At 45.7% G+C, this 23,968-nt stretch overlaps 1 protein-coding gene across 4 annotated transcripts in view; it reads right to left on the reverse strand.

Moving 5' to 3' along the window:
* NRG3 (neuregulin 3) overlaps window positions 1–23,968 on the reverse strand; it is an 805,324-nt gene that overhangs the window by 643,238 nt on the left and 138,118 nt on the right. The window contains exon 1 of one of the 4 annotated variants that reach the window (XM_077350814.1): window positions 5,289–5,319. The exons of the other annotated variants lie outside the window; for them this stretch is intronic. Within the exon in view, the coding sequence (XP_077206929.1) occupies window positions 5,289–5,319 (31 nt within the window). Of the gene's footprint in view, window positions 1–5,288; window positions 5,320–23,968 lie in introns of those variants that run through there. 4 annotated transcript variants of the gene reach the window in all.

Below are 23,968 nucleotides of genomic sequence, written 5' to 3' on the forward strand. Positions count from 1 at the left end.
GAGACCAGCTCTCTGCCTACATCCCTTAAAGAGCTCTACACTCCACCACTTCCAACTGGCTGGTGTTTCCTGGTACCAAAGCAGCATGTCAGGCCTCAACTTTAGTCTGATTCGGAATTCAACTGGCAACCATTGCAGGTGGTGGAGAATGGGCTGGATGTGGGACCTCCACGGTGTTGCTGTGAGGATCCTAGCCGCTGCATTTTGAACCAGCTGTAGTTTCTGGGTCAAGGCTAAAGGTAGGCCTGCGTACAGCGAGTTACAAAAGTCCAGTCTAGAGGTGACTGTCGCATGGATCACTGTGGCTAGGTCTTCCAGGGCCAGGTAGGGTGCTAGTAGCTTGGCTTGGCGGAGATGGTAGAATGCCAGCCATGCTACCTTTGTGATCTGGGCTTCCATTGTGAGGGAAGCATCCGGAATCATGCCTAGATTCCTGCAGAGTGAGCTATAGAGAGCTGCACACCATTCAGGGCAGGCAGAAGCGCTTCCTCACATGGGCCATTCCTACCCAGCCGCAGGACCTCCGTCTTTGAAGGATTGAGCTTCAGACGACTCTGCTTGAGCCATCTCATCACTGCTTCAAGGCAGCTGGCTAATGCTTCTGGGGGAGAGTCAGGGCAGCCATCCATCAGAAGGAAGAGCTGGGTGTCATCTGCATATTGATGGCAACCCAGCCCCAACTTCCATACCAGTTGTGAGAGAGGGCGCATGAAGATGTTGAATAGGGTAGGAGAGAAGACCACTCCCTGTGGGACTCCACAAGTAAGTTGTTGGCAGTCTGATGTCCTCTCTCCTATTGCACCCCTCTGTCCACGATCCTGGAGGAAGGAGATCAGCCATTGAAGGGCTGTCCCTCATATTCCGGCATCAATGAGGCGGCGAGCTAGAAGCTCATGATCGACTGTGTCGAATGCTGCTGAGAGGTCTAATAATATAAGCAGTGCCGACCCACCTCGGTCCAACTGGCAACAGAGGTTGTCTGTCAGGGTGACTAGTGCTGTCTCTACCCCATGGCCAGGCCAGAAACCTGGCTGGGATGTGTCTAGGACCAAAGATTCTTCCAGGTATTCCATCAGTTGGTTTGCAACTGCCCTTTCTATCATCTTCCCCAGAAACGCTAAATGAGAGATGGGCCGGTAGTTATTGGGCTCTCGCGGGTCTAGAGATGTTTTTTTCAGCAGTGGGTGTACCACAGCCTCTTTCAATCCCTCTGGGAATTCTCCTGTTGAGAGATAGGTTGATTATCTCCCTTTATCCTTATGCCAGCTGTTTTTAAGAGCCAGGATGGGCAAGGGTCCAGTGGGCATGTGGTTGGCCTTGCTGTTGCTAGTATCCTGTCCACTTCGGTCAGTGTGAGTTGTCTGAAGTTAATTAATTCAAAAGAAATTCCATCTAAACATCTGGAAGAAGTTCCTGACAGTTAGAGCGGTTTCTCAGTGGAACAGGCTTCCTCGGGAGCTGGTGGGTTCTCCATCTTTGGAAATTTTTACGTAGAGGCTGGATAGCCATATGACAGAGAGGCTGATTCTGTGAAGGCAAAGGGGTGGCAGGTTACAGTAGATGAGCGATTGGGATGTGAGTGTCCTGCATAGTGCAGGGGGTTGAACTAGATGACCCAGGGGGTCCCTTCCAACTTTATTCAATGATTATATAATTCTATACTGCCTCATGCTGTGAAAGCCCACTAGGTAGCTTTTGCATTGTTTAACATTTTCTTTCCATGCTTTGTTACTTCTCTGTTCAGATTTGTCTGGTTCTAGATTTTTGTCATCCAGATCCTACTGCGCTGGTTATGGCAGGGGTGGCCAATCTACTTATGGCAGGGATGGCCAGCAATGGCAGGGGCTCATGAGAATTGTAGTTCATAGACATCTGGAGAGCCACAGTTTGGGCACTCCTGTCTTACAGCATGGCTGCTCCTCTTGAACACATTGGCTTGAACTGTGCAATCTGCCTTGAGTCTTGAAGAGAAAGGAGGGAGGGGGGCTTCTAAATAAAATATTTTTTTGAAATAAATAAATAAATCTGAGGTCAGCTCCATTTGGACTAACTGGCCCTTCAGTGAGTAAGGCCAAGAGCTCAGCACGAAACCATAAATGAAAGGATGATGTTCCTGCCCTCGGTCAACTAATTCTGGCAAAGGCAAAAACAAAAGCTGTGGAGTAGCAGATGGATCAAGGTGGGTAGCTGTGTTTGTCTATAGCACCTGGAAGGCTAACAAGGTTTCTGGCCAGGGAGGAGCTCTGGGGAGTCATTGCTCACGTCTACAGAGTCCAGGAGCACCTGAGAGGATAGCAAAACTTAGCCAGTTGGCTCCCTTCCACACATACACAATGATCTTGTGATGGCCTATGACCCAGTAAAATAAAGTTTGACTTTGACTTTGACTACATGCACAATGTTGTTGGGTTTTAGAGACTGAAGAAGCTGGGACACATGAGCTCTGATCCATCTTGTGATACCAGAATATCCATAATCTCAGTTGCAAAAATCTGGGGGGGGGGGTGAAGAAGAGTCCTAATGCAGAGAGCAAGAAACGTAGAATCATAGAAGAAGAAGAAGAGTTGGTTCTTATATGCCGCTTTTCCCTACCTGAAGGAGGCTCAAAGCGGCTTACAGTCGCCTTCCCATTCCTCTCCCCACAACAGACACCCTGTGGGGTGGGTGAGGCTGAGAGAGCACTGATATCACTGCCCGGTCAGAACAATTTTATCAGTGCCGTGGCGAGCCCAAGGTCACCCAGCTGGTTGCATGTGGGGGAGCGCAGAATCGAACCTGGCATGCCAGATTAGAAGTCCGCACTCCTAACCATTACACCAAACTGGCTCTAGAATCATAGAGTTGGAACGGATCTCCAGGGTTATCTAGTCCAATCCCCTGAAGAATACAGTAAATTCACAACTTGGAGGGACCATCTGGAATATGAAGGGTCCTCAACCTTTTGGTGACAGTCGGCACCACTGGAACTCTGACAAAGGGCGATGGGCACAAATCACTGCTGTTGGACTGCAGGTACTTTGATTCCCCTTATGGCACACTGGAAGGCAGCCTCAGTGGCTGTGGGGATTGGAGATTGTTGCCACCGGAGGTCATTTTAACAGGGTATTATATTATATGTTTTATAGGAGGGGGGTTATCTTGAAACAAGACAGCTTGCTGGGAGTGGCAGGAAATAAATCAAATAAATAAATAATAACAAAATGGCTGCCATGAGAGGTGCAGGGGAGCATTGACTGAGATGGGGGTAGGTTGCCACCACAGGGGTATTTATAGGGAGGTAGTTCAGGCAGGAAGAGTGGTTCACATAGGCGTGGTTCACACAGGAAGTGGTTCACACAGGAAGAGTGGTTCACAATTGATCTAAAAAGGTGCTAATAGTATGGAGACATCTGGTGTGCCCTGACAGTTGTTCTCGGCAGTAAATTTCCAGCAACTCCCAAACAAACCAAGGACAAATGGGGTGAGAAGGGAAGGTTCTCAGAGTTCTTGTGGAGGAAGGAGAGCTTCCCCGGGTCATAAATTTTGGCCAAAAGGCAAGGATAAGGGTAAAAAAAAGGGGGGGGGGGAAGGGTGGTGGTGGAGCTCAGTAAGCTTCTAATTCAACTCTCCTGGCAGGAGAGCGGATATGACATTAACAGAAGTTCTTTTAATCTGTATAAATCAGAAGCCCTGCTGGGGAAAAGCCCCCCTACACACACACACTTTCTAAAAGCCCTGGGGAGCACCAGGAAAAATGTGGGTGGATGTTGTGGTGCCCCAAAATGGGTACCCATGTTATATACTTTACTCATCATTATGGTAACTCCTCACCCACCAACTAAAGACATCTGTTCAGGTCCAGCCGTTACTGAATAAATATACATGTAATGCACATCCTGGATCATCATGCACACACACACACATTCTGTTTCTGCACAGATGGGGGTGGGGGAGACTCATCACCGTATGGTCATTTGACGTGTCGCTTTCCGTAGCAAAACTCATTATCCAAGACACTATCTGAAGCCCCCTTCTTGAAAGCTGTGCTTGGCACGTGTTGTTAAATCTAGGGCTGCCAAGAGAAAAAAAGATACCAGAGGAGGCCAGCCCTTCAGCCACACTTTCAAAAGGGATGTTCAACTGTCACCTCAAGAGAGGCACAACTGAATTTCCGCTTCATCTGTTGTCTTTTCCTTCCCTTCCCCAACTGATTGATGGTGGATCCATCCGCGGCCTCATGGTCTTAAAGAAAACAATAGGTATTCTATCCCAGCCTACACACACCCATTCACTGCGAGTTTGTTTGAGCCGCAAAGGAGGTCACTCCTCGGAGGGGTTGACATGGCAACCGGCCCCGGCAATGACTGAAGGAGAAAGGTGTTGTTTGATCTCCTTCCTTAATAAATGGGAATCAGTCACACCGTTTCCCCCCATCCCCGGTCTTTCCAGCAAGAGGTGCCTCGGACGACTTTGTTCATTTCGTTACCAGAGCCTATGACTAAGTCCTGCACGGAAGCCGGTGTTCGGAAAGCAGAATGCTATCTTAATGGGCAGAAAAGGAACAAAACCCTCGAATTTATAAAAGAAAGGAAGAGCAGTTTCACTGTCGCCGAAAACAGCACTGAGGCTGTAAAGATTCAAATTATTGGCGAGATGACCTAGCTTTGCATCTCAGGATCTGACTATTGGCCCAAGGGAAGGAGCTGCCTTCGGCTCTTCAGAAGAGTCTTTTCAAAGCAAATAGGGGTGGAAGCAACCAGGTAGGGCCTGGAGAACTCCCAGAATTATAGTTCATCTCCAGACTACAGAGATCAGTTCCTCGGGAGAATATGGATGCTTCTGAGATTGGAGTTTATGACACTGTTCCCCACTGAGGCCCATGACCTCCCCAGGCTTCATCCCCGAATCTCCAAGAATTTCCCAAGCCTCCAAGAGTTGACAGGACTATGGTCTAACCCCCCCCCCCCCGCACATACACACCCCAATCAGAAGCTGGGGGGCAGGGGCTGGCGGTCCTGGCAGTCCTAAAAGCAAACCTGGAGTGAAAAAGAAAACAGATGGGAGACCACCAAGGAAGTCCAGGGTCACTCCGCAGAGAGAGGCAATGGGAAACCACCTCTTACAGGGGTCTTCAAGTCACCTGCAACGTGATGGTTCTTTACATACATTCCGTTCAGGAAGTCAGTTGGGAGAACTTTATCTTTCACGGCAAGGCTTTGCTTTGGAAGGCTGTATCAACAAAGTGAAGTCCACTCCAAGCCAAGTCCAACCCCCCTACACAATTTCACACAAGCTTGTAAGGAACTCACCTGTAAGGAGCTTCCCTTGGTTGTTAGCCATTCATCCTGATCACTCTTCACTTATTTCCTCAAATTTACTTTTGTGAGAAGGAGGAGGAGGAGGAGGAGGAGGAGGAGGAGGAGGAGGAGGAGTCTCAAAGTGGCCTTCCCGTTCCTCTCCCCAGAATAGACACCCTGTGAGGTAGGTGGGGCTAAGAGAGCCCTGATATTACCGCTCGGTCAGAACAGCTTTATCAGGGCTGTGGGGAGCCCAAGGTCACCCAGCTGGCTGCATGTGGGGGAGTGCAGAATCAAACCTGGCTCACCAGATTAGAAGTCCACACTTCTAACCACTACACCAAACTGGCTCTCAGGGGATACTAGTGGCAGGAAAGGCTTGTGGCCACTGGCACAAAGGACCCCAAGTCATTGGGAATTGTCTTGTCCCTGCTCCTTGATTTGAGTGTGTCTAATCCACATGTTAAGGATCTAATTTTAATGGCCACACTACCAATCCTATCTTCATAGCTTTTACTGCCAGGGCCATCTCTCTTGTGCAAGAGATAACATTGCATGTATACAGTTGAGGGTGAAAGATGTTTTCTGCACAGCTCACCTCTGGATTGTGAGCAGAGTGTTACGAGATGCTGAATTTCACATTTCCAAACACAGAAAATATCAGTTTGGAAGTGTCTGTAACATTAACGGTGCCATCCTATGAAAAATGACACATTTCCTAAGCCTATTGACTGCAATGGATTCAAAAGGGCTTAATTCTGCTTAGGATGGCACTGTAAATCACACCTCCCATTGCCTGTAGAGGCAGAACCTAGGAGCAATTTTGTAATTTCATCAGTCTGTGTGATTGGAGACTCAGAGCTTCATCATTCTGGTAGAAAACATGTTCATGTGAATTACCTATGCCCATCAGTACTATGAGCCTGAGCAATGGATCTTCTTTCTAAATGTGAATTGAATATATTTGGGTACATATTTGGTTTGTGACGGATGGCCTGTATGGTCCCTTCCAACTCTATGATTCAATAATCAGATATCAGAAGCCAAGCAGTGGTGGGGCTTGGTTAATGGGAGACCATCAAGAAAGTAGATGGCTATTATGCAGAGGCAGGCAAAGGCAACCCACCACTAAATTCCCTTGCCTTGAAAACCCTAGAAGTCAGCTGTGGTTTGACAACACTTTCCACCACCAGGCTTCCCTTCCTCTGTAGGGGCAAGGTACAGGCATTCCACACAAGTAGCAGATGCAGAAGTCCTGCACTTCCTTTACCAGGTCATCCAAACAACAACCATCACAGTAAAGATTTCTGGAAGTCAACACATTCACAAAAGATAACATGTAAGAAAAGAAGAAGAGCTGGTTCTTATATGCCACTTTTCTCTACCCGAAGGGGCTTACAGTCATCTACCTTTTCTTCTCCCCACAACAGACACCCTGTGAGTTGGGTGAGGCTGTGAGAGCCCTGATATCACTGAAGAAGAAGAAGAGTTGGTTCTTATATGCCACTTTTATCTACCCGAAGGAGGCTCAAAGTGGCTTACATCCCTTTACATTTTTTTACACATTACACAAGGAGGCTCAAAGTGGCTTACATCCCTTTCCTCTCTCCACAGCAGACACCCTGTGAGGTGAGAGCCCTGATATTACTGCTCGGTCCGAACAGCTTTATCAGGGCTGTGGTGAGCCGAAGGTCACCCAGCTGGCTGCATGTGGGGGAGTGCAGAATCAAACACGGCATGCCAGATTAGAAGTCCGCACGCCTAACCACTACGCCAAAAGCACCCTGGCCTTGATGATCCAGGCTAACCCAATCATGTCAGAGCTAAGCAGGGTCGGCTCTGGTTGGTGTTTGGATAGGGGACCACCAATGAAGTCTGGGGTTGGTCAGCAGAGGCAGGCAGTGGTCAACCATCTCTGAACATCTCTTGCTTTGAAATCATATAGGGCCAACTGTGATTTAACAGCACCACCAACTGGCCAGGAAATCTCCACAAAAAGCATGAAGGAACCCATGGGACAACAATCTGCTCAAGGAGATTTTGATACACAGGATACCCCAAAATAACATTCTGTACCTTTTGTGAAAATGACTTTTCAAAAGTGAATAATTCGCAAAATATTTTTAACAGAACCTCTATTTCGCCCTGACATTTTGCCCTAAGCAGCTAAGACAAATGGAGATGTCCATGTGTATTTACAGCTGCATCACAATTACTTGCTTATGTAAGCCACACCTAATGTGTGCTTGTAACATATATTTAAAACTGCATTGCTGGCTCTCTCCCAGTTCCAGACAGTGTCAAGATGCTGTTCCATGTTCTTGCCATGTGCTGTTATGTTGCTTAACTGACATGACATGTTTCTATATTTTCATCTTTTGCACCAACCTGTTTTTATGGCCTATTTTATTAGTCTTGACATGTTCTGCTTGAAGGTTCATCTGTGCTGACTCCAATTAATGGAGTAGTGATTTTCCCCAGAACTCTGGCCTTGGAATGTCAATGGCTTGGAATGTATAGACTAGTCAACGGCTTGGATTGTATAGACTAGTATACCTTCTGCAGGTTTTTAGTTCCTGGAAATTATTTACACTCTTTGCGTGCCAAGAGTTGACATGAGAGAGGGGTCATGGGTGGCCATATAGGGATGCTGGCTTAATTGTAATTCAGTTTCAGCAAGGATATTCCTTGTGTCTGTATTCATATTTCTTTAACAAAGAGATTTATTTGCACCAAAGAGTCTGCTTGTGACATGGGGCTTTGAAAGACAGCAGATTTTCAGATTTCAGTTTGGACCCCAGATCTTGGTTAACTCAAGGTGACTGCTAGTTCCCATTGTCATACACACCTATCAAATGACAGCTTTAGATTCATGCTTTACTGATGTCTTATTATTCCACCCGTCCCACCCCCAAAGTGCTCACATATTGGAAACAGCTTAATGTTATCTCTGCCTTTGGCTGGGTACAGAAAAGCCATACAAATATTTTTAAGGTGATAACACAAAAGCAGTATGCTGACAAAGTGATTTAGAACTCCTTCAGAGGAGAGAGGAGTGTAAACCCCAGCGGAAGAGGAAGCAGAAATAATGAGTCGGGCTTATCTGCTCGCCAATGCAGATTGTAGGGGAACTGTTCCCGTTAGGTGGGAAGATGTCACTGGGGGAAATGCTGTAGCCCCCTCATTATTTCAAACACACCAAGTGCTTCCCTTCCCTTGAGAGGCCAGAATCATTGCTTAAAATGTCAACCAAGACAGATTTTCCTCCCACGGACACCCGGGTAAGTGCTAAGATGCTCCTAGCAAGACAACAGTGGCAAAAGAATACCCCCCACACACACACCACCAAGAGACAGATGCTGGATAGGACTTCCATTTTTAGTTTAGTTACATTCTTAGTAACTGGCAAAGCGGAAGATTGGCTGATGCATGCAAAGAACTGTAATGGATTAAAAAAAAATGATTCCCCAATACAGCAAAGTCTGTGGGATCCGGAGTGTTCACATGACCTAGCTCTTCTTTTTGTTGCCATCAAGTTGTAGCCAGCTTCAGGTTTTCAAGGGAAGAGACATTCAGGAGTGCGTTGCTACTGCTTGCCTCTATGTTGAAGCTGGACTTCCTTGGGGACCTCCCATCCAAGGACTTAGCTACTAAGATCTGATGAGACTGAGCTAGACTGGTCAGTTTCCCAGTGCATCATGCCATCATCGAGTACTTCCATGTGCTGCTGACACTAAACAGCCTCCATATGACCTTATTGTGAAAGACTAGGTGGTCATCAAATGCATCCATGAAGCCGAAGACATGTGAGAGGTGGCCTCCTGTCTCCTGGGGCACATCATTGAGACATTTTGGGAAGCATGCTCCCTGGCTACAACAGAAAACTCTGTGCACGTGACTTAGGGTGTAAATGTGAAACCTCCACTTTTGCTCCCATAGTGGTCATGTTGTAGGTCCTAAAAGTGCCATCAGATTTCCCCTCCATGATGGAACATTTCTAGATGTGGTAGAGGATCACGATTGGAGCAAGACTTGAGGATCGACTGTTGTGGGAAGGGTCTGATAGGTTTACTCCCTGACATTTTGCCAATAACTGGCATCCTCAGAGGTACGATACAGCTAGATGTGAATTTCTCGGTGCCAAAGTCTCCTACCATTGTGCCAAGTCCTACCTTTGAAGGTGACAGCCACAGTTACCGGCAAAACATCGGATACAATACAATACAAAAACCTTTAATGGCATACAAAATATAAAACAGTATACAAATTAGTTAACATCGGATACCAAAACTATCAGAACCTGGCCCTGCAGCTTGAAATACTCACAACAGACCATTGACTCCAGCCATGAAAGCCTTTGACAATTCACCTGGGAATTCTTACAAGAACAGGGAATTCAGAAATATCACTATTCAGCGGATGGGACAGGTAGATTCTGCTTTTACCACTATGGGTTCTATGCCAACATGATCTAAATAAAATTGGCACACAAGGCTTTTCCAGGGAGAAAAGGGTTTGGTTCTCTAGTCACTCACCTTGTCTGCATACATTCAACCATCTGAGACTTCACCCAGGATATCCCTATCCCTAGGGTTTCCAGCCCCTCCCCCTACCAACCACCAAGGGGTGGGGTTAAGGTTGGCAGGTTCAAGTTGGGTAACTATTATAGATGTGTGGGTGGAGCCTGGGGATGACAGGGACCTCAGTAGGGTATAATGCCATAGAGTGCACGCTCCAAAGCAGTGGTCCCCAATGCCCGGTCCTGGGACCGGGACCGGTCTGTGGATCAGTTGGTACCAAGCCGCAGCTCCTCCTCATCCTCCTTCCCGGCTGCTGCCTCGGGGGCTGCCCTGCCACTCTGCTGCTGGCTCACCTTTGATGCTCTCCAGGGCCACCATGGCTGGGGCTCCCCCTCGGCATGGCACTGCGCAGCTGCTGCTGGCAGCACCCCCCAGTGGGCAGCGGGAAGTCAGGGGTGCCAGGGTTCAGGTGGCAGCAACGTCCCTCGGCAAAAGACTACTCCCCTGGGCCTCAGTAAAATTGTCAAGTATTGACTGGTCCCCAGTGATAAAAAGGTTGGGGACCACTGCTCCAAAGCATCTGTTTTCTCCAAGATAACTGATCTCTGCAGTCTGGAGATGGGCTATAATCCTGGAGGGTCCCCAGGTCCCTCCTGGAGGTGGACATCAATTTCTCTAACTCTCCTTGCAAACAAATTCACCTAGTATGTTGGGTCCTGTGATGCTCAGGAGAAAAGAAAGTATATAGATATCTTAAATAAATAACCAAGCCATCACTGGGGGGCTGAATCCTACACATGAATTATTCTTTGACTGAAGTGGTACTCACTTTAGCTTGTCGCAAATCTATTGCCATCTTTCTTTGTTGGGCACCCAGGGGTTCTAGTATTATGAGAAACAGAAGTAAACTCAGGGGATTTTGGGCTCCAGCAGCCACATAGAATGCAACAAAATAAATTTCCTCTTCCTTCCCTTGCTGTGGAGAACACGTCACTCCAAAAAAAAAAAAAATCCATGCAGAGATATTTACATTCTTCCAAAGATAAGGGGCAATTTGTTTCCGATGCTGATATTGTATCTGAAGAAGCAAGGGGAACGCTTATTATATCCCGTGCACCTAAGTGATGCACTCAGAAATGTTTAATGGAATTGGGGGGGGGGGTTAAGTAAACAATCAAAGATAATTCCTTGGGAAATTCTTTTCATCCCCAGCTTTGTTAGCTTGACATTTTGATTATTGTTACACATTAAAGGCTAATGTGGTTTATTGCAAAACAGCCGTGGATGGCATTTAACCGTCAGTTACCTCTAACAATCCGAACAGCCGGTATTATTTCACAGCCGGGCTACGGGAAAACATTTCTGGAATGACTCTGTTGAGAAGCTTCTCTCTCTCTCTCTCTCTCTCTCTCTCTCTCTCTCTCTCTCTCTCTCTCTCTCTCTCTCAAGAAAATATAGGTGAGATTGGCCACAATATCTGGAGTGCAATGTGAGAGGGAGTAATCCTCGATCTCAGCAAAGAACTCAAGTGGTAAACAGAAATGGAGCCAACCAGCTTTGGCCTTTTGACCATGGAGGAACCCCTGAAATGTTTTTTTTTCAGGCTTTGAGGAACCCCAGAACTAGTGACATGACATGCCAGAGAAGATGTGGAAGTTAGAAACAGGAGCCAGCCAGCCTCTTTGGTGCAAATAAATCTCTTTGTTAAAGAAATATGAATACAGACACAAGGAAAATCCTTGCTGAAACTGAATCAATTGATCATTTACCCAATCCATTGTGGAGAAAGAGACTAGAAGAGTTGGTTTTATACACCCTGCTTTTCACTGCAATTGCCTTCCCTTCCTCTCCCCGCGACAGACGCCTCGCCAGGTAGGTGGGGCTGAGAGAGAGCTCTGACAGAACTGCTCTATACGAACAGCTCTAGCAGGACTGTGACTAGCCCAAAGTGACCAGCCCAGCTGGCTGCATGTGGAGGAGGAGTGGGGAATCAAACCCTTCTCTCCAGATTAGAAGCTACTTCTCTTAACCACTACACCAGCCTTAATTTTGAGAAACCGCAGAATCATTCTTCTGGCTTCAAGAACCCTTGATATTACTGTAGAAGAAGAAGAAGAAGAAGAAGAAGAAGAAGAAGAAGAAGAAGAAGAAGAAGAAGAAGAGTTGGTTCTTATATGCTGCTTTTCTCTACCCAAAGGAGTCTCAAAGCGGCTTATAGTTGCCTTCCCTTTCCTCTCCCCACCATAGACACCCTGTGAGGTAGGTGTGGCTGAGAGAGCCCTGATATTACAGAAGAAGAAGAGTTGCCTTCCCTTTCCTCTCCCCGCAACGGACACCCTGGTATTACTGCTCGATCAGAACAGCTTTATCAGAGCTAGGACTAGTCCAAGGTCACCCAGTTGGTTGCATGTGGGGGAGCGGGGAATCAACCCTGGCTTGCCAGATTAAAAGTCCGCACTGCCACCTAGAACACTCTCCAAATAACACTCCCATTTAACAAAAAAGGTTACTATTATTATTTTTTTGTTAAATAGAAGTGTTATGTGCTTGAGCACTGCAGCAGGCACAAGGGTTTTTTTCTCCAACACAGTAGGAATGTTTCCCGAAAGATAATTGTGCAGGTCGGAAACCGCTTCAGCGTCATTCAGCCAGGCCATTTGAGAAATATACAGCTGCTTTCCCTGAGAACCTGACACAATAAAAAAAAAAACATCCCCATCGAGTTTGATGCCAGAAATATATCTCTGCGCAAGACGGCGATGAGTTTCCCCCTTCTGTACTCAGTTTGAGGATGAGTTACAATAGCCCAGCCCAGCGAGGAATTTCATACTAATAAGTCACGCAGCAGACTCCGAGTCATACCATAAATCATAGGCCACAAATGCAGCAGGGCACATGGGGAAGCATTTTATGCACAAATTGCAGAGCGGGGGGGGGGAAGGGGCAGGAGAATGAAAAATAATGGGGGCATTGGGTGTTCTTAAAAACCAAAAGAATCTTGCATCGATAGAATCCAACACTCAGCCATAGGTACACACACAAAGTCGTTTAACACAACATTTGGGTTTCAATGCAAAGGGTTTTTGCACAACTCCTGAGAGTGCATTCCCTATTTGAGGTTAAGCTGGCAATTTCCTTTCTGTTTGTCGAATGCAGATTTTTTTTTAAGAGAGGACTGCCTTGCTGTTTGCTATTATCCTGCTCCAAACTTAACAAAGCACGAGGACAAAGGCACCAAATAGCCTGTTTTAAATGCCACTTCAGAAAGCAGGTTTGATTGGCAGAGGGGCATATGGACAGTAGAATGGGCGAAGGAGGAAAGAAATGCAACTCCTTGGCCATCGAATGTCTTCGTGGCATTTGGGGGATTTTTTAAATCTTTCATCCTCTGAAGGGTCCTTTGGCCTGTGAAAGCTCCTGCTACGCTAAACTTGTGACTCTAAAGCAGGGGTAATCAAACTGGGCCCTCCAGATGTCCACAGACTACAATTCCCATGAGCCCCTGCCAGCGAATGCAGTTATATTACCCAGTGAACTGTAGTCCATGGACAACTGGAGGGCCGCAGTTTGACTACCCCTGCTCTAAAGTGAGCACAACATTCTAATGTTACTGTATCCCCGAAATGAGTGTGTCACTGGGCAGAACGATGGCTCCTCCCACATCCCATGAAAGAGAAGGAGGAGGAAGAGCAGCAGCAGGAGGAGGAGGAGAAAAAGGAGGAGCAGAGGTTTTTATAATCTGCTTTTCACTGGAAGTCCCAGCAACATCCATAATTGATGACGATGAAAGACCATGTGAAAGCATAAAGCAGAGCCAACGATGATTTAGTCCTTTCCAAAGGCATACACAAAGACAGAGAGCCATGTGAGAAAGCCTGGCAAGGCGAGATCCTGCAAAAGGACATCTGTCAAAGGAATAGCTTGGATTTTCATCGTCAGCTGACAGGAATTCAACATTCAGTTCATGATTCCCGCCCTCCCCCCTTCATCCGCAGCTAGCAGAGTATTCAAAAAAATGGAGACCAACAGATTGAGCTGATGTTTTACAGGCGATTATCCATCATGGTTGAATATTCAAGTCTTGGAGGGGGGGGGCAGGGAAGCAATATTTGTTGACACATTTCCAGAAGCAAGGAAAGGGGAAAGGGAAGGCTTGCATGAGATGGATGATGCTCAAGAGGCAGGGGATGATACTAAATATAGGAGCGCCTGTCGGGCATACAAAATGTTCTATGTAAGAGGTTGGCCTTTAGCACGCACAGCAGTCTAATGTTTCTCCATGCCTGAAACTACTGGGCCACTAGCCAGAGCAATGGCTCCTCTCACATTCCCTGAGATGTGACGTCCCAGAAATGACAAGAAGAAAAGAATATTGGTTTGATGATCTTCATGCCCGTTGGGAGGTATTGGGGGATAATGCAGTCCTGCAGATATGCCAGACCCAGACTGTTTAGAGCTTTAAAGGTTAATGCCAAAACCTTGAACTGGATCCGGTCTCCAATCTGGAACCAATGCAGCTGACAGAGCACTGGTGTCATGTGTGCCCTCCATTGGATCTTGGTAAGGACTCACCTGGCTGCATTCTGAACCAGCTGGAGTCTCCGGCGCAGTTTCAAGGGAAACCATGCATAAAGTGAGTCACTGAAGTCTAGTCTAGGGTGACCATCACATGGATCACCCTGGCTGAGGCTGAGGCTGAGAGATAGGGTAAGAGTTGTTGTGCCTGGAGTAGGTAGAAACATGCCAGATGAGCAACATTCATTATCTGAGCCTCCATTAAGAGGGAGGCATCCAAAATCACACCCAAGCTCCTGGCAGTAGGCACTGGTGTTAGCTGGTCTCCATCCATGGCTAGGAGATTGTTGAAGAAGAAGAAGAAGAAGAAGAGCTGGTTCTTATATGCCACTTTTCCCTACCCGAAGGAGGCTCAAAGCGGCTTACAGTCGCCTTCCCGTTCCTCTCCCCACAACAGGCACCCTGTGAGGTGGGTGAGGCTGAGAGAACCCTGATATCACTGCTCGGTCAGAACAGTTTATCAGTGCCGTGGTGAGCCCAAGGTCACCCAGCTGGTTGCATGTGGGGGAGCGCAGAATCAAACCCGGCATGCCAGATTAGAAGTCCGCACTCCTAACCATTACACCAAGCTGGTTAGTTGGTCTCCATCCAGGGCATGTCTCTCTACATGCTGATTCAGCCAGACAACCTCCATATTGACTGGATTCAACTTCAGCCAACACTGCTTAAGCCAATCCACCATGGCCTACAGGCATCTAGCCACAAGCAGTCTAGTGGTGTTGACAGGTCCATTAGCAGAAAAAGTTGGGTGTCATCAGCACACTGGTAACAACCCTGTCCAAAACTCCAAATCAGTTGGGCGAAGGGAAACATATAGATGTTGCATGACATCAGGGAGAGAATAGTTACCTGCAGGCACCACAACTGAGCGCTCTACACTGGGAAACTCCTCCTCTCAATGCCACCCTCAGTCTGTCCCTGACCTAAGAGAAAAGACTTCAGCCGTTTTAGGGCTGTGCCTCCAATCTCTATGTTGACTAGGCTGTGGGTCAAAAGTTCAAGGTTGAATGCTGCCATCACATCTGGTAAAAACAGCAGTGCCAATCCACCTAGATCCAGTTTTCTCCAGAGATCATCTGTCAGGCCAAATAGAGCCATCTCCACCCCATGCCCAAGCCAGAAGCCAGACTGGAACAGGTCAAGTGCATCACCACCAACTCTGCCACAAACCAAAGTCTGTACAATAACTTCAATTTCCTTGAAAATTGGGGGGTGAGGGGCAAACTGCCACAAATTATTTTAAGAGATGGGAGAATTACAGAGTCACAGTAGGTTAGCAACAACATCTTTGGGACTTTCTGCAGCCATCAAGTCAACACTGTCAGTGATGGAAGAGAAGGCAGCATGGAAGAACCTTTATGCTTCAACCCTATGAACAGTTACTCGAGGTAAAGCCCATTTGGTATCAATGGGTTTCAACTGGAGTAACTTCTCATCGGATTGCACAGCTAGTCATCAAAACACTTTGGGAGGGTTTATCCAAAACATGCAAGAGTCGTGCCGCATAAGATGAATACCCTCCTAATGCACAGTCAGGTTTTTGTTGATAGCAACAGAGGCATTGAGATGGTAACCCAAATTATATGCTCTACCCATACGTCTCAAAAACAAGCGGTTCTTTGCTGAAATGTTAATAGAGAATTTGGGGAACTATAAATCAATAGAGAATTTGGGGATCACAGTATAAAATATTTAGGGAAGATAATTCCTAGTAATAATTTTTTTCCTAGACAGGCTAATTAGGAGTTTTTCTATTCCTCATCTGCCATTTCACTGGTTTTTGGTGGCTATTTCTTACATTATTTGGGAATAAATAATAAACAAGCTGCCGCAAGCCACATTAAATCTTCAGAGCAATCATATTTTGGCTGATAATCTTCATTTTGTAGAAGCATCTCTACCAGCAACCCTAAATAATAAGACTGTATTTAAGAGTGCACAGGCAAAGGGGTCTCCAGACTAAACTATCAACCCGGAATCATACAACTGTCTCTTGGTAATGCCAGGGATGGCCCAATTGTGGCTCTCCATGGACTACAATTACCATGAGCCTCTGCCATGGTCATCTAGAGAGCCACAGTTTAACCACTCTGTTCTACACCAATACCCAGTCATGGGCCAGTCTCAGTTCTCTCAGCCTCACCTCCCTCACAGGGTGTCTGCTGTGGGGAGAGGAAGGGAAAGTGATTGTAAGCCACTTTGAGACTTCTTCAGATAGTGAGAAGTGGGTTATAAAAACTGGTGTGAGTCTAATTCAGGTGAGGAGCCCATCCTCACCTCATGGACTTCATCTTACACAAAATAGGTCCCTAAGCCATGGCAGGAGGAAGAAGAAGTGTTGGTTCTTAGATGCTGCTTTTCTCTACCCGAAGGAGTCTCAAAGCAGCTTACATACGCCTTCCCTTTCCTCTCCCCACAACAGAAACTCTGTGAGGTGGGTGAGGCTGAGAGAGCCCTGATATTACTGAAGAAGAAGCTTATATGCCGCTTTTCTCTACCCGAAAGAGTCTCCAAGCGGCTTACAGTCGCCTTCCCTTTCCTCTCCCCACAACAGACACCTTGTGAGGTGGGTGAGGTTGAGAGAGCCCTGATATCACTTCTTGGTCATGTGAGGGGAGCGCAGAATCGAACCCGGCTCACCATATTATGTCTGCACTCCTAATCACTACACCAAGCTGGCTGTCTGGTGAGACATGACTTGCCACTATCTTGACCTTTCAAAATGGCTGCCAAATACGGTCGAAAACTTGAGGCTGGTACCTGGCAGGAGACTTCTAGGGCCAAGGCTGCTGGTGGCAGCGGTGCAACAATATCTTTGTTAAAATCTGATGAAACCTGTGAGAGCGGTTTAGCTCCCACTGGCATCCCAGGCTGAGTTTGCAGGGAGATGAGAAAAAACCTGGCTGTAACTGTTAGGAAACAGCTGATCTCCCTTGGCTATTTGTCTCCTTATGCATGGTCCTCCTTTTGTAAGAAGTAAAGTTGTTTACTTACATTCAATCAAAGGTTTAAGCAGAAAGATGTTTCCGCTGAGGCAAACCCTGTTCAAAGGTTCACTTGCTTCTGGTTATATGACGTTACATTTCTGTCCCGCTACATTTCTGTGTCTCTAATGCACAAAGCCCATATGCAGAGATCATTTCCACTGCCTGCCTGACCGACTCCTGAACAGAGAAAGAGACGCTCCCTCGAGGTCACTCCAACGCAAACTGCCACCAACTGTCAAAAACTCAACTGCTATGGAATGCTCCCATCATGCATCACTCTTCTATTGTCCCATCATAGAATGCGAGGGGACATGATAGCCCTCTTTAAGTATTTGAAAGGTTGTCACTTGGAGGAGGGCAGGATGCTGTTTCTGTTGGCTGCAGAGGAGAGGACACGCAGTAATGGGTTTAAACTTCAAGTACAACGATATAGGCTAGATATCAGGAAAAAAATTTTCACAGTCAGAGTAGTTCAGCAGTGGAATAGGCTGCCTAAGGAGGTGGTGAGCTCCCCCTCACTGGCAGTCTTCAAGCAAAGGTTGGATACACACTTTTCTTGGATGCTTTAGGATGCTTTGGGCTGATCCTGCGTTGAGCAGGGGGTTGGACTAGATGGCCTGTATGGACCCTTCCAACTCTATGATTCTATGATTCTATGATTCTAATGCGCATATCTAAGGGCTCCGCGTGAATCAGGGGAAGGGAACCCTGACAGCATGCAAGTATAGATTCAAGTGGGTAGCCGTATTGGTCTGAAGCGGCTCAACAAAACAAAATCAGAGTCCAGCGGCATTCTTACGACCAACAAAGATTTATTCAAGGCACGAGCTTTCAAGTGCAGGAAGAGTTCTTGCACTCGAAAGCTCACGCCTTGAATAAATCTCTGCTGGTCTTGAAGGTGCCAGTGGACTCGGATTTTGTTTTTCATAGCATGCAAGAATGTGAAACAAGATAGCAAGAATTATGCTCCAAATCCAGAGTGTTGTTCCCAACATACATACATACACACATTCATTCGTTCACTCATTTTATTTGTATTATTTATTTATATTATTTATTATATTCATATTATTTATATGCCACCCTCCCTTTCAGCTCCCTTTACATTATAACTCTCATATGTGGCAAAGTACAATGAACATTCAATATAATAACAGTAAATAACCAGCATCACCAACAGGCCTGCATTACTTCAGGGTGATGTCATTTTCATGCCCAGATTTTTGCCTGTTTGGGGAAGGCGCACCCAAAACCGGGTTACTCCTATCCTCAAGAGGTGGGGGGAGCGTTCAGGCATGCTTCCATCATGCATTTCTCTCCTGTTCTAGCACCAGAGAGCGTGCGTGCAAGGATGTTGAACAGAATTTCAACAACTGCCTGAGGCAATCACTTCCAGGTCACGTCAGTTTGGGGCGTCAGCACACTGCTGATCCTTCCCGCCATTTCCTCTCACCACCCAGCTGAGTTGTGGCAAACAGAGCTGCGGGGGGAACACAAGGCCTCGGTCATGTCAAGTGGCTCCTAATGTGTGACTTGGCACTGTTAGCCTCTCTTAGCCACTCAGTCAGAGGAAATGGGGAAGGCGGAGTTGAATTTCACAATATCTAGTCTAGTACAGGTGACTAGGCATGGCACACAAAGCTGGGCTTGCCAGACCCCTGGTGGTAGCTGGAGATCTCCCAGAATTACAACTGTTCTCCCGGCTACACAGATCAGTTCCTCAAAAGAAAATGGCTCCTTTGGCAGATGGACTCTATAGATTCATGTGCTATTGAGGTACCTCCCTTCTCCAAACTTTGCTTTCCCAGGCACCACCCCAAACATCCCCAGTTATTCCCTACCCAAAGTTGGCAGCCAGACACAAAGCAGATGTGAAACTGCTTTTAAATTTCACCCCTTTTCTTTTAAAGCCATCCCATTTGAAAGGGAATATCAATGCCTTTGATTGGGGGCAGTGATTTGATAACATCTATTGAGTCTCCCAGAACCCGCAAAACTTCCACCAGTGGGAATAATTGGATTGAACCAGAGTTAAGGACCGGACAACTGTGAAAGATGGTTTAAATATTTTAATGATTGGTATAATGTTTTGGATATTTTTAAAGAGAATAGCCACATTGATACCAAGAAATCCGATTTCCTTTTTATGGTATATGTCAGCACTGTCGAGCTTCTAGCAAACCAAACTCCCCAAATCCCCGACCAGATGTCAAGTACAAACAAAACAAAAAGTCCCAAAATGCGAGTCCAAAAGAAAGTCACGGATACCAGAATCTAAACGGAGAGGCTTCTGTAAGGAGTCAAGTAATCTCCTTGCAGCTAAAATCTAAATCTAAATTCACTCCTGGCCACTCTGATCGATCCCTCTCAACAATATGTCCTTGGATTTAGAGCAGTGGCCTCCATTAAAGCAACTGAGATGGTCATTCACCAGGCTCCCTGTTAGGACATTTTCAACCGCTATGATAGAAGAGACTTTGCAGATATTCTTCTTCTTAAAAAGAATTAAGAGGCCAGGAAAGTCGAAACCAATTCCCCATTGATGTACTGCTGTCTGGGATGATCCTGAATGGATTAAAAGAGCAGGCGGAATGTTGACAGGCAATGACAGTGCTAGAAAACCATTTTGGGAAGGGCTTTAATGGTCAACTGTTCTGAATTGTGGACATTCAATAGAACTACTTTTCATTCACTCTACTTCAGTGTATATCCTTAAAATGTATATTTAATGACCTTTAATTTGGCAGGTGTGTGTGTGTGGGGGGGGGGGTTACAGATGGCTGGAAAGGGGATTAGAGGTTTTTCTAGAAACCAACAGTCTTAACAAGTGAAAAGAGAAAACATCCGTATTTTGCTCTTATGCTGAATTAGATTTTGCTTTGGGGGCAGAGGGGGTTCTTAGGAAACTTCTTAGGAAAAACAGTCCCGCATTTCAAGAAGCTGAATAGGCAAATAACTCCTCCTTTGAACTTGAGGATTGTTGTTTGTTTGTTTGTGTTTTTCTAAACTGGTGGTGTGAAGATGTTTGAATATTCCAATGTTCACCTACATTTGACATTTCCTCAGCAGAAGCTAAAAAAAGGGAATTCTCGAGTTGGGCACAGCAGTATCTGCTAGTATTTGTGATTCAGTTATATGTAGCTAAAATTAATCTTTTTGTGTCTTTCTGTCAGAACCACTCATTCTTGATCCCTCTATTACATTACACAGTTATTGTAACTTCATCTCACCAGGTTTGTCCATCCCAACTCAGAAGAAGAAGAGATGGTTTTTACACCCCACTTTTCATTACCCAAAGGAGTCTCAAAGTAGCTGACAATCACCTTTCCTTCCTCTCTCCACAACAGACACCTGTGAGGTGGGTAAGGCTGATGTCTAAGAGATCTGCTCTACGAGAACAGCTCCAAGAACACTGGAACTTGCCCAAGCTGACTGCAAATGAAGGAGCAGGGAATCAAACCCGGTACTGCAGATTGCATGCTGCCACTCTTGACCACCATACCATGCTGGCTCTTTTACTCCAGCCTTTGCCCTCTGGGAACATAACACCAAGATTATTCCCCATGTTAATCTTCCCCTCCATAGGGAGCAGCCATGGCTCAGTGGTGAAGCATCTGTGGTCTGAGGTTCAATTCCTGGCTTCTCCAGTTAAAAGATCTGGCAATAGGTGATGGGAAAACCTCTGCTGGAGACTCTGATGCCAGCCTTAGATAATATGAACTTTGATGGCTTGGTTTAGTATAAGGCAGAGTCAGAAATGTCATTACTAGTTTCACTTAAAGGTCATAGTTCTCATTAAGACTCCAGGTGGATTACCAAATATAGAAAACACTTAAATTGGCATGAAATAAATTACAGTGCAATGCTTCCAAAATAGGAAACCAATGCAAACTAAATAAAACTGTAGAAGGCAGCCTTTTTCAACCTTTTGACCATGGAAGAACCCCTGAAATAATTTTTCAGGCTTCAAGGAGGCCGGGAAGTGATGTCAGATGGCCACACCTCCTTGCCACTTCCCATGGAAGTGAGGTCACTGGAAGTGACATCGCCACCCATGTTAACAGCCAGTCTCCAGGAGGACTGAGACTGGAAGTGGGATTAAAGTGGGATTAGGCATGCAGGTTCCACCCCTACCAGGCACAGAAACCATGAGAGAACTCATACTTTGGAAAGGGGGAAGATGAGCCATGGAAGCAACTGGTTTCCCTAGCTTGTGACTGAGTCCCTTAAGGTAGGACTCGGGTAGGAGAGCATTATGGTAGGAGCTCCTGTGGACTTCCAGGGATCCATGGACCCCCTGGTTGCAAATTTCTGATCTAAGGTATGATGCACCATAAGGCAGAAAGTGAGTTACAGAGGTAAAAAGGCAATACAAGATAACATGTACAATAACCACTACACTCCTATTCCTTTGATAAGTGATGACCTAAACTACTGTATGCTACTACCATTCTAATCCCTTTATTAAAAATGGCCACACCTCCTTGCCACTTCCCTCCTTGCCACTTCCCGAGGGAGCCTGATGCGGTGGCCTGATGCGTCAAGAGGCGCGAAGCGCCTCTCGCTGCATCAGGCTGCTGCCCAAGGGAGCCCCCGCCGTCAGGAGGCCACCACATAGCAACCTGCAAGACTGTAAGTATCTAGCGCCCGTTGTATTGGTCATACAGCGGGCTTGATTACTAGTATACCATATATCTGTTATGTATGTTATATATACTGGTTTCAATGGTTGCAAATGTTAAATGCAATTTCTTGTTTCTCCGTTCTATGTACACAGTGAGGGTCGGTATATAAGCGGAGTGAATAAATACATTTATATATTCTTCAATGCCAATGTCGAACTGCAGTTCACAGATGGTGATACTCAGATGGCAGCATGGGGGCTACTCCTCTCACCACCACACAAGGCCTTCCCGCCCTTGTCTAATTCATTCTGCTTACCATAGCCCTTCACCTGCTGAGTACATCTTAAAGGCGGTGTGCATAATTGTATTCTGGCTTGCTCCTTGTTATTATCACTTTGTAGCTTCCTCCTCTCCATAACGATGCCAATGTTCTTCAACGCATCTTATCAACCTCCACTTATCAACATTAGGGTCGTTCCAAATAGGGTAGGGAAATTCTTGGAGGTTTTCAGGGTGGTGTTTGAGGTCAGAGAACATGAAGGTGTTTTAGTGCCTCTATACATTATGCTTCCTCAAGTGTGCATTCCCCCCCTGAAGAAAATTTAATCATCTTGAGAGAAGAGGGTTCCTTTTCATTTAATGGGAATGTTCAAAGCCCATCTAACATCACATGCAGGATCAGGGAATTTCTATGAAGGGAGATATAATTCAGCTGTGGAGTACTTGATATTTCACTGAGCTTTGGACCAATCTGATTCCATTTGGAGCATAGCATGACTACTATACAATATAACAACTGTTCCATGACTTCCTGTGAGGTTCACACCCTTCTGCAGGGGTCCCTAACATGGAGCCTATGAGCACTATGCTGCCTACTGAGCCTTTTCCTGGTGCCCAGCAAGCATTTTAGAAAGTGGGTGGGGCCAAGTGAGACTCTTACCCAAGAGAGTTTTTGATTGGCCTCTAGAGATCCAATTGGCAGTGCAGATTAAAATATTGTTGTTTCATTGGCAGTTGCCACAGCAGTGCTGGTTTTATTCTCTCTCACAGTCCTTAAACCCAGGAGGTGACATTGTCATGAAAGGCGAGGTATAAATATAAATATAAATATAAATATAAATATAAATATAAATATAAATATAAATATAAATATAAATATAAATATAAATATAAATATAAATATAAATATAAATATAAATATAAATATAAATATTGTGTATGCGTTTGTTCACCTCCCAAAGCAGCCATTTTGTGGTTGGCTCCACCTCCTGCAGCAGCCATTTTATGACTGCGCTGTCCTGAAGATCCTGCAATTGCAATTGACAGGATGGGACATTCAATAATTCATCCAATAGGATGTAGGCTCCTAGAACCAATCAGAAATCTTCAAATAATAAAATATAGCATTGAAGCAAAGCAGATTATTTTTTTCTTGTTTTTCTTTTTCCTTTGGTATCAAGGAGAAGGGAACACTGACTCATTGGATTTGATCAAAGCCTCCTTTGGCCTTGGCATTTAACAGCCTTCGGGGGGGGGAAAAAACAGAAACATATTATGCCTTAGTAAAATAGAAGACATTTTCCAGTAGCTACGTGTTTACACCTTTATTCAACTCCCATTATTTTTAGATAAACTCTTCACTGGCTTCTTGTGAGGATGGAGGGAAACAATTTTTTGTTTTGTTTTCCTCCCTCAAAAAGCTTCGTTTTTCACCCTCTGGTTTGAATTCCGCAGGAGTTAACGGTAATAAAAGGCAATTATTGTTGTTTCTCACTGACAGAGAAAATTAACCTACGAGCAAAAAGAGAACGAAGAACTATTAACCTTTTAAAATAAAATCATGAGACTGTAAAGAAATGCACCGTGTCACCGGCAGGGCAAAATCACTCCACATTTTAACCCCTGTGGTCCTGGTGCCAAAACGGCACAATTGGCCTTCAAAACAGAGAGAGGTATTTATTTGATTTAGGTTATTAAGAGTCTGT

Source organism: Paroedura picta, chromosome 8 (genome assembly GCF_049243985.1).
Source record: "Paroedura picta isolate Pp20150507F chromosome 8, Ppicta_v3.0, whole genome shotgun sequence".
In the NCBI taxonomy this organism is placed as follows: domain Eukaryota; kingdom Metazoa; phylum Chordata; class Lepidosauria; order Squamata; family Gekkonidae; genus Paroedura; species Paroedura picta.